A 13,590-nucleotide genomic window follows, 5' to 3' on the forward strand; every position below is an offset into this window, starting at 1 on the left:
AAAGTTCTTGTTGTTGGAATAAATGACTCTTCATAACAACATGACTGAGATTATTATTCATGTTATATACTGGTTTGGGAAAAGCAAAACCCTGCAAATGAATCCTTAGTTCTGTACTGTTGTTCAGACAATGAGTGGAAATACAGGAGATTCTGCTCCCCATTAAGCCCAATGTTGCAATATTACAACATTTCCGTAAAAACTTACTAAAACATAAAATTTTTGAAAACACTCCATTTTCAGCCCCAAAGGCCTCCTACAACATTTTTCTATATTTGGGTTTTACAGGGTTATCCTACAACATTTTTCTATATTTGGGTTTTACAGGGTTAAGAGTTTCATCCAGGAGACAACTGTGCGTCACATACAGACATTAACAGGATGTGATTCATAGACATGTTAAAGGGTGCCTTTGGTGTCTCACACATGAGGGGCATGAGAAAGCTTTGGTTTTGGACAAGCTGGGATGAGAACAGGTTGGACATGACCTGTGTCCTCACTGGTATCTGGTGGCCTGGTTTAAGACTGAACATTTAAGATTACTTTAGTTGTCACTAGGCAATTATGTCTTGGACAGAAATACTGTCATTTAAATACACTGTGACATCCTCTGTTTCACATTGGACACGTTATAGATCTGATCTCTATAAACCTTTTTTAACATGTAACAGATAAACATCGGAGTCATGGTTCAGTGGGAAAATGCAGCTGGGATAGCCAACTCAGTACTGGTGCAAACTATAAATGAACACACAAATGACAATAACTAGCATGAACCATCATGTTCTGAGCAGACACACCATAGACAATAACAAAAAATGACGTGCATTATGGAGCAGAAAACAGCAAATTTAACAGCAACTACAAACTACACACAGTGTTTACCACCGTAAGCAGCTCTATCTGTGCACAATCTTGAATAATGCTCTTATCTGCCTGTACGGCTCAACAACTGTGCAGTAGCTTGCTAGACTATGCACGTCTCCCTGTGACTGTGGACATTATTGTCTTCATGTGGTAGCAGTTTGTGTGTATCCATTATTCGTGATAAGTGATGTAGAACATGAAACCTCCATGTTAATCTCGTCTAATTTAAGGGAGGGCGGATGATCCCTGTGATATATAATTACAAGGCAGTAAGAGACACATCAGGGACCAACATCACTGGTTGGACAAAAGCCCAGCCGACCGAGGAGCAGGGTGCAGGCCTGTGAGGCGCGACCCTCGGCTACCTGGGTGGCTGGGAGAGATTAGCTCTCTGATTAATCTGCAGAGAGCCGAGCCTCTGCCTGGCATCCTTAATTTAATGGAAACTATCCCATGAAGAAAATTACAGGGTGGTCCTCTTTTCCCAAGGACTGTGGAGATTCTCCACAATCAGCATAACCTGCAGGTAAATCTGTCACTGTAAAGCAGATCTTAAAAGACTTTAGGATGTGCCGAATCCTTGTTATTTTAGTCAGTCATTGCTGTTAATTTTTTTTTTTTCACTTGACTGTGAAAACAGACACAAACATGCTTCACTCTGCAGGTGTGTCTTTGTATGTGTAGCAGGCGTAGACACCACATGAAAGTGAGTGCAACTACATGACAACCCACACGTGCGCAAACACACACACACTCACATAGTGACACAGATAATCCCCACAGATCAATCCAAAGGTTGCCCTGGAGTTGGGTGTGTGATCAGTTTTTGTTGTAATCATTACACGCCCAGAACTCAGTATCAGCTCAAAGTCAAAATAGAGTCCAAGACAGAGAGACGCCTGACATCATCATCATCATCATGATTATGGTGCAATCATAAGCCAACCTGCTACACTGTGTTACCAAAAAACACAACAGGCAAGCAGCTCTGTGGCTGAGAACATTCCTGGTCTGCTAGTATAACACAACTGTTGAATTAAACATGACCTCTAGGCCACAAAAAGTCTATGTGTACACTAGTAGAACAACATCAGCAACATGTCCAACCCAACAATAAATTCAATTTCTAGATGCACATTTGCTGCCTGAGCATACCACTGAAACAGCCACCATCCTTTGTAGGCTACAGCCTCTGGTCACCACACAGGTGCAACAAGCCTTAATGAGCTGCATACATTAAATAACTGCCACGTGTGTAAAAATAAAAGCAGCATACAACATTACCAAGGCAGACAACATTGGCTGTATCAACTTCACAGTGGCTGCATCCACAGACATTTAAGTAAAAAGATGGCGAGTGAGTTCAGTTTGTTGATGTACTCACCTGTCTGACGTCATTTTGCGTGTTATTCCACAGTCTGCTGTAAATCCAACATATCCAGCCAGTCCACTCAGCCTCTGTGTCCCACTGCACTCCACAGATTCAAGAAGTTTTGAGCTGAAAAAGGCTCTGCATTGCTGAAGGACCCACTATTAGCATATTAGCATTTAGCCTGTTAGCTAAATCCAGTGCACCTGTTCACGTAATTTTGGTGTGTGTTTGACTTGTGTCACTCAGCGTACCCCCCCCAGGTGGTGCAGAGGGATGATCTTCAGTGATGTGCCCTCCTGTGGCTGCAGACAGACCATTTCTTCTGTTCCTTTCACACATATCCAGGACTTTTTCATGTGACCTTCGTTTTTACTCTGAAATGGACATGAAATGTAGAGAAGAACAATACTTGTGAGGAGTTCTTATGCAAAAGTAAAAATATAATTTTCAAAAAGTACAGGTAATTTACACAAATGAACGACTCTGTTACAGTAGTTGCAGTAAATATCATTTGTCGTGTCCGCCTCTGCTTTTGGCTAAATAACTGAACCATTCATCTATTAACTTTTCTTCTAAGCTAACTATTTTTGACTGTTTATCCATTACATTTAGCTAACTTAAAAACTTCATTAGTCTGCTTAGCTAACCATTTCAACCATTTATCCACTACTTTTAGCTTTTTAACCATTTATCCTACTTTAGCTATTGTAAGCTATTTCACCTTTAAGCCAGCTAACAAGCCTATTTCAACAGTTTATCCATTGTTTTTAGACATAACATAAATAAGCTAACGTTACTTTGTTAAAGCAATTGGCGTAAATATAATTTGTTACTTCCAACCCTACTTTTAGCTAAATATTTAAACCATTCATCCATCACCTTTTCTCCGAAGCTAGCTAATTGTTTCGACTGTTTATCCATTACTTTGAGCTTACTCAAAATTTCATTAGCTTACTTCATTTATCCAAAACTTTTAGCTTTTCCACCATTGATCCTATTTTTGCCAACGTTAGATATTTCACCTTTAAGCCAGCTAACTATTTTGACTGTTTATCCATTACTTTTAGATAACTCAAAAATATATTCCCTTACTTAGCTAATGCTTTCAACCATTTATCCACTACTTTTAGCTTGTTCAACATTTATCCTTCTTTAGCCAGCCATTTCACCTTTAAGTTAGCCAGCTGTTTTGGTTTATCCATTACTTTTAGCTATCTAAGTGCTCATCTGTTACATTTTGCTAAATATTTGAACTGTTAATACATTGCTTAGATATCTATTTCAACCATTTATTAGCATACTCTGAGCTAAACAATTAAACAATTTATCTATTAAGACATTTTTAACTCACCTGGCTAACTCTTCGGCCATTTATCCATTACTTTAAGATAAAGTTTAGTATTTGAACTGCTAATTCACAACTTGTAATGTTAGATATGTATTTCAATCATTTATTAGCCTACTGTTAGCTACATATTTAAACAATTTATCTGTTAGGTTATTTTTAGCTTAGCTGGCTAACTTTTTGACTTTTTACCCATTACGTTAAGCTAACGTTTTCTTTTTGAACTGCTAATTAACCACTTGTAGATATCTATTTCAACCATTTATCCATAACTTTTGGCTGACGTAAACTTCTGTTCTCTTGTTGGATACTTTTCATACACTCTAAATTTCAACACGTGGTGTTCGAGTGATAAAGCCTACTATAAGCGTGGATATTAAAATTCTCTATATCTCTTTTAAAATAGTTGACCTACTCTACAGTCTTTCCTCTTACCCTGTGGTAACTGCAGAGGTTCAATAAGGCTAGCAGGTTGGGCATCAATCACTTTTGCTACAAAGAAGGCTACACACATATTGAATTACAGCCACATACAAAGAAGACTCGCACAGCAGAGCAAAGGTGTGTCTGTTTGTCTTCAGTCACTGCCAGCTCTGTTGGTTCACCTTGACTTAGATTATTAATCAGGTGGGTTATCTTGCCATTCAGCAATGAATAGATTGGTGGAGTCACATATCGAGTGAATTATGACAGAGCAGGGAGGTCCATTTACCCATGTCATACACACACTGAGAGTAAACAATTAAAGATCTGAACTTGCCAGCTTACTAACTTGACTTTGGCAACAATTGTGGGATATAGTTTTATGTTAACAAATGTATATTTTTATTTCAATATTTTTATTGTGGGAGCACTGTAACTTACGTAATTTAAATAATTAATTAAATGAACTATAACATTTGAACTAATGGACATAAAACTTTGCACATTTACCATGTGCAACCATCTATCTTGCAAAAGTATGACCACCATTAAACATTCCTCTGTCATCTACATTGCATAACTCTGAATTAAGAGCCACACACTGATGATGTCTTTTCACCCCATGATCATTTATGATGATACCATATGCTTAATCATATACAGTAGGCTGATTATTAACACAGCTCTGCAGTAGCTCTCTCTGTTGAACTCTGGGACGTTATTAAGTTAAGTTGCCAAAACAAAAAAGAGGGCCTCAATAGAAGAACAAAAAGGCTTTATATGGGGTATCAATAATTCAGTGTTTATTCCACAGAGGCGTTCTGCAGACGTTGTGAGAATTAATTAGTAAACTATAAGAGCAGTGAATGCATCCCAGTAATGACCTGATTACTCATTAGGTCCAGCTGTTGACATGTAGACTCTGCACTTAAGTCACAGCGATCCATCATGATTTATATATAACATTATTGTATTTTTATTTTATTATGTAACATCCACTTGAGATATATATTAAGATTTATTAAATTACTTTGAATAAAAAACGGATGGGTTTTCTTTAAGCAAAAAGGTCAATACACTACTCACAGAAGCACTCTAATCTTTTACATAGTAAAAGTAGCAATACCACAGCACAGAAATACTCAGTTACAAGTAAAAGTCCCGCATGCAAAAGTTTACTTGAGTAAAAGTACAAAACTGTTATCATTGAAATATAATAAAATCCCAAGATTCCCCAGTAAAGTCTTCCTAATCTATAATAATGCATTATTTTGATAATTATACTTTGTATTATAAATCTGAGTCTGCAAAGTAACTATCCATCCATCCATCCATCCATCCATCCATCCATCCATCCATTTTCATCCGCTTATCCGGGGCCGGGCTGCGGAGTCAGCAGGCTGAGCAGAGCGTTTCATACGTCCCTCTCCCCAGCAACACTTTCAAGCTCCTCCTAGAGGACCCCAAGGTGTTCCCAGGCCAGATGAGATATGTAATCCCTCCAGTGTGTTCTGGGTCTGCCCTGGGGACTCAGAATATCCGAGCTCTTTGCACTATCTCAAAGTAACTGAAGTTACCAAATAATGTAGTGGAGTAACAAGTACAAATCTTGCCCATTAATTGGAGAGGAGCAGAAGTATAAAGTAGTGTTAAATGGAAATAGTTATCAAGTACCTCAAAGTTTTACTTGAGTATAAGTACTTAGTTACTTTCCACTCCTGCTGAACATGGTGGTTTTACTGTAATGGTCACTGTGCTGTACTCCATTCATCAGTTGTGACAGTAAATATAAATAAATAAATTAAATACTGAGAAAAAAATGGGCACTTTAATAAAACAAAGATTATGGGTCATATGGGATTTCTTGTCACAAAATTATTTATTAACTGCAAAAAAACAAGGAAGTTTGCTTTAATACTTAAATTTCAGTACCCTAATGTGTTGTTTTCTGCACATACACTCACACAGACTCAACACAAGCCTCTCCCACTGAAAAAAAACAAAGTTTCAGTTGAACTATTTCCTCGGTGCTATAAATACAGGACGCAGCGCACATCTGCACCTCAGAGCGAGGCGTCGTCTCTCAGAGCAAACAGGTGGGCCGGTCGGTACAGCTGCAGTCACACTTCATCCACAGGATACCCTACCGTGTTTTCTCTCCGCTAAACTCACACATACAGCTGCGACAAGATGCCAAAGTGTCCAAGGTGCAATAAGGAAGTTTACTTCGGTAAGATTATTTATTTAATTTTCTGACTTTTGTTTTGATTTTACATGCAGAGAACATCGTGTTTCGGCATTAACATTTCCTGGTTTAAAGAAGTTAGCGCTTTTCTGCTCGGATGAGGAAACAGACTGACGAGCACATGACAGCCAGCAGGGATTTTTAATTTATATATTATGCGAATAAAATATTAAATAATCCGTTAAGAACTTTTGAAAATTAACACTGAGTGTTGCATTTTAGTGTCACATTCAGATAATTTATTTGAGCAACGGTGCTGCATTCAAAATGATGTACATAAGTATTTTAAAGTGCTCCTCCTGCCACTTTTACGTTATAGGATCATTTTTATTGATGCAGTAACAAGTAACCAGCACTTTTATTTTGTAGGTGGTTGAAGTTTTAACTGTTTTAAGTACTTTTGGGTAGTTTAATAAATAATGCATCGTATTATAGTATGCACATATGTTCAGCTTTTGTATGTACAATCATCATTTGCAATGTAATCAAGTATTACTGTGAAATAAATACATTTGAGTTAAGAGTCATAATATATATGTTCCTTGGAAATTTAGTGTAGTATAAGTAGAAAGTAGAAATTTGAGATATTTGAGTAAAATACCTCAAAACTGTGCTTAAGTACAGTACTTGAGTAGATGTAGTTACTTTCCACCACTGAGTAGTAGTTTTTCTTGCTTATACCTATATACTTTTACTTAAATACAATTTTTTGATGCAGGATTTTGTAAATGATCTAATTGCTTCTTCCAGCATTGATTAATTAACATGTAAACAGTATTTTAATGTTTAAAGTTGGCTGAATTGAAGCTAATTTTGGCCACTTTAAACTACTTTATGTACTTTTGGGTACTAGTATAATCTACATTGCATCCTATTTTAGAAACTGAGACTTTGGATTGTTAAATCTTACTTTGAAGAGTAACTAAAAAGTGCAATATGTTGCTCTGAAGAAGTAGAAAGCAGCAGAAAATGGTACAGTACTTTATATTTATGTAGCCTATGTGTATAGATTTTTGCAGATTAATGAACAGTAGTTTCAAAAGGTCACTGCACTCTGTAAGCTTTCTTGTTATCGAGTTACATTGGGGTTATCTCTGCTCCTAGCAGAAACTGAATTGTCTTTCCCAATGACTGATGAGCTACATGAATAACGACTCTATGCAGCAGAGGAAGCAGGTTTCCTCTGTCCTGAAACGCAGCTCCATCCTCTTAGGTCTGCCTCATGGGGATACCATCAAAGCAGGGAGCAATTACTGCATCCGGGGAGCAAAGGGACAGCTCCATTTTATTCATGTCTTAATCCATTTACCACATTGTCTGCAGCTCAGTAGTGCAACAGAGTAAATCTTCTCCGGGGGAGAAGCGCGGAGGCTGAGGGCCAATACGGAATACAAAGCCAAGTCTTTGGACTGTCAGTCAGATGAATTGACCGTGCGGCCGGGGGAGCCATGCTTCTCATTCTTCCTTTTCATGGATAAACTTCCCCCATCTGCCCAAAACAAGCAAACCAATTTGTTTCAGCCAGAACGAGTCAACCAAAGAAAATATGTTCTTTTCTAAAATATGGCTGAGAGGAAAAGTAGCCTGAAACAAAGCTCCTTTATGTGGGAGCACAGTTTCATCATTATTCTTAACAGTCTGCATCAATTTCCCACCCAAACCACCTCTATAAACTTGCTCCATGTCTCACTCCTTCACTCGATCACCTCCATCACACCTCACAGCTCCACTGCCCTCTCGCTCTCCGTCTTTTTTGCAGCTCATCTGTCTTAATGTCTCTAAGCTCTCAGATGGAAACAATCAGGCTACCGCTGCCTCACTGAATGATGATGAAAAATTTAAAAAAAATGAAATACTCCGCTCTTGCTTTCCACTGCAGGACTTAAAATTAATGTTGGAAGCAAGGAAACTAATGTGAACAGGTAGGGTAGAGTACATATTTCATAATGTGCAGATTGTGCTTGAGGGCATCAATGGAAAAAATGCTTGCAACAAAACTTGTAAACCACAAACATGTTCTATCATGTGATCACACAGGCAACAATGGTCTATGCAATAGTTGATATGTATGTTAACAGGCAAGTTTTGTTACCTTCAGACAGAGCCCGGCTTGCCTGTTTCCAGTCTTTTTGCTAAGCTATGCTAACCAGCTGCTGGCTTTAGCTTTATATTTACCATACAGACATAGTGGTACTAAACTTCTCATCCAACTCTTCCCGAGAAACCGAGTAAGGAGCTTGTTCCAACATGTCAAACTATTACTTTCATTAGTTAGATTTACAGGTGATAAGCAGAGTTTCTCAGCTTTGCACAGAGCCCGGCTAGCCTGGCTTCAGCTTCATATTTACCATTAAGACATGAGAATGGTATCAGTCTTCTCAACTTAGTCTTCCCAAGAAAGCAAATAAGTGGCTTATTTCCCAGAATGTCAAACTACTCATTAAATTGATGAGATTTAAAGGTGTTCAGCAGACAGAGCCAGGCTAGCTGTTTCCTTTGTTTATGCTAGGCAAAGCTTTTGGTTGCTTCATATTTATATACTTACCAACAGATGCAAGACAAAATGTTAAACAATTACTATAAATGTAAGGGTACAGCCAGCAGCTGGTTGGCTTAGCTTGGCACAAAAATGGAAAACAGAAGGAAACAGCTAGCCTGGTTAGTCCTAGCTACCCTGTCCAAGGTTAATGAAATCCACCTATCCGCCACAAGTCACAGTGTTTGACTAAGAATAATTAATAAGTGATTTTTTGAGGTTTAAGTAGTCAAACTTTCATTGCCTTCGGACAGAGCCAGGCTAGCTGTTCCCTCGTTTCCAGTCTTTATGCTATGCTAAGCTAAGCTAAGCAGCTGCTGGTTGTGGCTTTATATTTGGCGCACAGACATAATACTGGTATCAGTGTCCTTATCTAACTCTAACAGCCAGAGATGCCTATTACTTTAAAACATTGCTATTTAGTTCATCGCCATGCAAACATTTCCAATAAACATTTTTCCAGTGCAAAGACATTTAAAAAAAATGACTACCGGTGAAAAGATATGTTTCATGGACTATTTGAAGACATTGATTGAACGCTCACATCTTGACCATATCTGCAATAGTTAGATTTTTTAAATCCTCAACAGTGTGCAAAAAATAGTCTATCATCACTTTGGAGTCTAACAAAGAAATCAGTGGTCTACATGTAACCATTCAATCAACATTCTCAAATAGTAAGAGGAAAAACTTAACTTCTGAACCTATTCTGAACGTCTTTTCACCATCACAGTTGTTTTTAACGCCTTTAAAAAGTCAAAATGTTAACTGCTGTATTTAAGGTCATTCACTTAACTCTAAATGCTTCGGACTGCATTCTTGGCCTTTTTTTTTAGCTTGACAATCTGTTATACAACCTCGCCATGAATCTTTTTTGGGATGGAATGAGACGAATATTTAAGCTGCCTCCCTCACTGTGTGTTTTTCCATTCAGGTTTGTGTACATTGGACCGTCTCCATAATGCTCCAGTCAGCAGTTAGTTGATGCAGAGAGCACATGATTATTCTTCATGTCTTTCACACACCATTTCCTCCCATATCATCGGGTAAAATAAATAGCCCATGCACACACACACAAAAAAACAACATGCTTTACCAGATTCATATGCAATCAAGTGTAAAACCACATTACATGGGCGTCATTGCAGCAGATAAGAATGGACTCTAAGCACCAATTTAGCTGTGAGACTCCCCTCCAGACCGGACAGACTTGTTTGCTCAGTCAACTAATTTATTATTTGAAGTTAAGTACAGTAATTATTTAAGGTCAAACAAGCTCCTCCACATTTTGCTGAATTGTTTTCATGCCGCTGGCCTGAGAGGCTGACCTCACCCTGGGCACTTTCCCTGTTTCCGCTGCCTGTTGTGTAATCTCATGCCACATCAGGCTATTTTTAGGAAGGAAATACATCATATACTAATATTGTGGGAAGGTTTAGAGGCCACCTGAAACCGCTTGTTTCCATTTGTTCATTCATCCACTGCCATGTCTCTTTTATGTTTTTAGAAACTCTGCAGATATCAATCAAGTTCTGTGCTCCTCTGTTGCAACATGTTTGGTAGAAACAACATCAGATCAAGATAACACTTCCTCCATTTTTTAGCATTTCCTGTGCTTGCCCTCTCTGACTTTATGAATCTACTGAGCAGGTTTTTTCCATCTTTGCATGTAGATTCTTGGCCAGATTCTCGCTCACGATCGTGTGACGAGTCTCAAAAGTAATCTAAACTCGTCCATTAAAGACCTGAAACTGAAGACTGTCGGGTTCCTCCCAAATTTTACAATCCTCCTGATGAGTGTTTGTGCAGGTCAGCCCTGCAGATAGACAGTCTTTATCAGTTTAGGGACACTCAGTCCTCCTTCCCCCCGGCACCACACCCAAACAATGTTCTCCAAGTTATCTGCAAGACCTGATCATGTTAGTCCAAAACTGATAATGTGACCCTGTGACACTTGCATCTCCTCCACAGACTAATTTCTTCTCTTTTACTGTGTGTTTGGCAGCCGAGAAGGTGACATCACTGGGCAAGGACTGGCACAGGCCCTGTCTGAAGTGTGAGAAGTGCAACAAGACGCTGTCATCAGGCTCACACGCAGAGGTGAGACACCTGAAATACATACATGAATACAATTATGTATGTACATTAGCTTACTGGAGTTACCTGAGGGTAGACCAGAGAGTAGCCACTAAGTGTCCGCAGCAACCCTATCCCGCCACTGGGATGCAAGCAAGCAGCTTCATTTGGGGCCACAAAATCCCTGTTAAATGTGTTAGCACCACTAGCTGTGTTGGCACTGCTAACAGCACTAGCAGGGCTAACAGTAGTTAAAAATGCTGAAAGGGTTTGCAGTTCAAAATAGAGCCACTTACTCAATGGGTCTACCTGAGGAGAGTCTATACGGTGGGCACGACATTTCCTCAGCAATGTTGTTGGGTCAGGGCAACACTAAAAGCCTTTATGGCCAAATGAGCAGCGCCGTTAGCAGTTCCCACCTTATCCTGGTGGTATGCCAAAGCTAATGTTAGCTTACCAGTGACTATGGTAATGTGGCTAGCTGCGTGCATCTCTAAGCGGACAGCCTCTTTTATTTCACATCTTTTTTCTCCCCTTAAAAATTAACAGGTTCGTTACCAGTTAATAGGTGTCAGCCTATCAAAAGCAAAATCAATCAAAATTGACATCCCTAGCTAGGTACTACAATTCAAAAATGGCCAAGGACAGTGTAAGATGATGGATGAGGTTAGCTAGTAACCCCGAATCATATGGATAAATGTATGTATACACACCCAAGTTCAAGATGACTCATCAAAAATCTTTACAAGACGAGAAAGAGGGATTTTGACATGAAACACTTTTTAAAATCACAAATATTTAGCATATAACGAGATAAATGAACAATCGACAAACAGCATTAGAACTTGGAGAAGTTTTTTTTATTTCAAAATATATGGGGTTTTATCTGTAGTTTAGACAAATAATAAACATTCATACTTAAATCATTAAAATATTTAAATGATACACAAAGGTTGTAAAGTTGACGAGGACAGAAGGCAATATTCACATGGAGAATAAAGTGTACAGATAAGAAGCAAATAAGCTCCAAAAAACTAAAACAGACTCCTTTTTATACACCAACACTTTGTTTATATTTTAGATGTTGTGATATTTCCAATACACCATTACTGATAAAACTCTGCCTCTTACAGCATGATGGCAAGCCGTACTGTCACAACCCCTGCTACAGTGCAATGTTTGGACCTGGAGGTAAGCATGTTACGCTCAGTAACCTTTGGTCTTGAGACTCTCAGCCAGGAACGCCCTGTGTGAGGATGATGTTTTGTATCTGTGTCGAGGCTGTAAAGTACAGACAGTCACCTGATATGGTCAAACACTCAATAAACTAGCCGTTACGTAATTCGTAACATATCGTTAAACTCTCATCTTGCATGAAAGAAGACATTATCTCTCAGAGTTTCAAAGTCTCAAATGTTAGTTCACCGATTCCTTCCTGTCTTTGTCCTCGCAGGTTTTGGACGTGGTGGAGCCGAGAGCCACAAATATTAAATGAAAGGTAACCACATACTCTTCATGCACTCACCACATTATTTGCTTATGTCATTATAATATTTGTGTATGTCCAACATTTTCATGCCATTTGTTTAACCAACGGACCTTGACTCTAAGCAAATCCATGCTTGTACTTTGCACTGCCTGATGTGTGTTTTCTCTGCTCCATCATCAGGCTCTACGTTGCCTGGAAACTAGACTGAAGAAGCCAGCATTGCTCACGAGTCCCAATAAAAACCAGCAAACAAACTGTGCTCTCATTCAGAAGAAACATTTTGTGTGCATGTGTTTTTATTTTGTTTTTGATTTCTGGTTTCTAAACATGATTGCATATTCTCGTGATGTAGCAATGAAATAGTCTGATTAAACACTTGTTAAAATTTGTCATTTCTCCTTTTATTGTATTTTTACTTTCTTAGCAGTCCCTGTTTTAAACACACTGACATGAAAATGACCTCAAGTTTTTTTTTTTAAAGATTATTTTTCTGGGCTTTTTGCCTTTAATTGACAGGACAGTGTGTGAAATGGGGAGACAGAGAGAGAGAATGGGGACTGACACGCAGCAAATGGTCGCAGGCCGGATTCGAACCTGCGACCGCTGCAGCGAGGCAATGCCTCTGTACATGGGGCGCCGGTACTATCCACTACGCTACCGACGCCCCATGACCTCAAGTTTTTAGAGCCTTTAAACCCTTGAGCTTTATGTTGACTGGTTACATAATTCTTCATAATATATCATATTAAATATATATATTTTGCAGTGATTCTGAATTCGATAACCATCAAGCTTTTTAAAAAATAAAAGTCATTATGGAGTAGTACGAAGTGGCACAATAATCTCACCCCATGGTCAATGTCCTGGAGCTTTTAGTCAAATCACATGATATTCCTCAGCAAGGAATTTGATTAAATTTTCATTTTTCTAGAGGTTTTACTCGTCCATGTTGGCCATGTTTTGCTCTTTATAAGTATGATGTGGATGTAACAGATGTAAGGAGTGCCCTGATTGCAACCACAAACAGCAATGTCTTAGGTGTGAGTCCAGCTGGTGCCTTTAATTGCATGTCTCCTCCCTCATTTCCTGTTGTCTCACCAATGTCTGCCATCAATAAAGGTGTAAAAAACGCCCAAAAATATAATTATATACAACTGGGGAGTTGTGTTTATGGTATGCATCTTAAACCACTCAACCACCAGGAAAACCCTAATATTTCTGATATATTTTTTAGATT

The 13,590-nt window shown here is 38.6% G+C and overlaps 1 protein-coding gene across 1 annotated transcript; it reads left to right on the forward strand.

The window, feature by feature from the left end:
• Positions 1-6,072: 6,072 nt before the first annotated feature.
• crip1 (cysteine-rich protein 1) lies at positions 6,073-12,741 on the forward strand. Its single transcript, XM_050061726.1, has 5 exons — positions 6,073-6,237; positions 10,794-10,888; positions 11,998-12,055; positions 12,318-12,362; positions 12,534-12,741. The coding sequence occupies exons 1-4, from the start codon at positions 6,198-6,200 to the stop codon at positions 12,353-12,355; spliced, it is 231 nt and encodes a 76-aa protein (XP_049917683.1). The 5' UTR covers positions 6,073-6,197; the 3' UTR covers positions 12,356-12,362; positions 12,534-12,741.
• The last annotated feature ends 849 nt before the right edge of the window (positions 12,742-13,590 follow it).

This window comes from Epinephelus moara, chromosome 14 (genome assembly GCF_006386435.1).
Source record: "Epinephelus moara isolate mb chromosome 14, YSFRI_EMoa_1.0, whole genome shotgun sequence".
In the NCBI taxonomy this organism is placed as follows: domain Eukaryota; kingdom Metazoa; phylum Chordata; class Actinopteri; order Perciformes; family Serranidae; genus Epinephelus; species Epinephelus moara.

Coding starts and splice junctions, on each gene's coding strand:
- crip1 (XM_050061726.1), top strand. CDS start 6,198: ATGCCAAAGTGTCCAAGGTGCAATAAGGAAGTTTACTTCG. Junction 10,889..11,997: donor CATCAGGCTCACACGCAGAG/GTGAGACACCTG, acceptor TGCCTCTTACAG/CATGATGGCAAGCCGTACTG. Junction 12,056..12,317: donor TGCAATGTTTGGACCTGGAG/GTAAGCATGTTA, acceptor TTGTCCTCGCAG/GTTTTGGACGTGGTGGAGCC.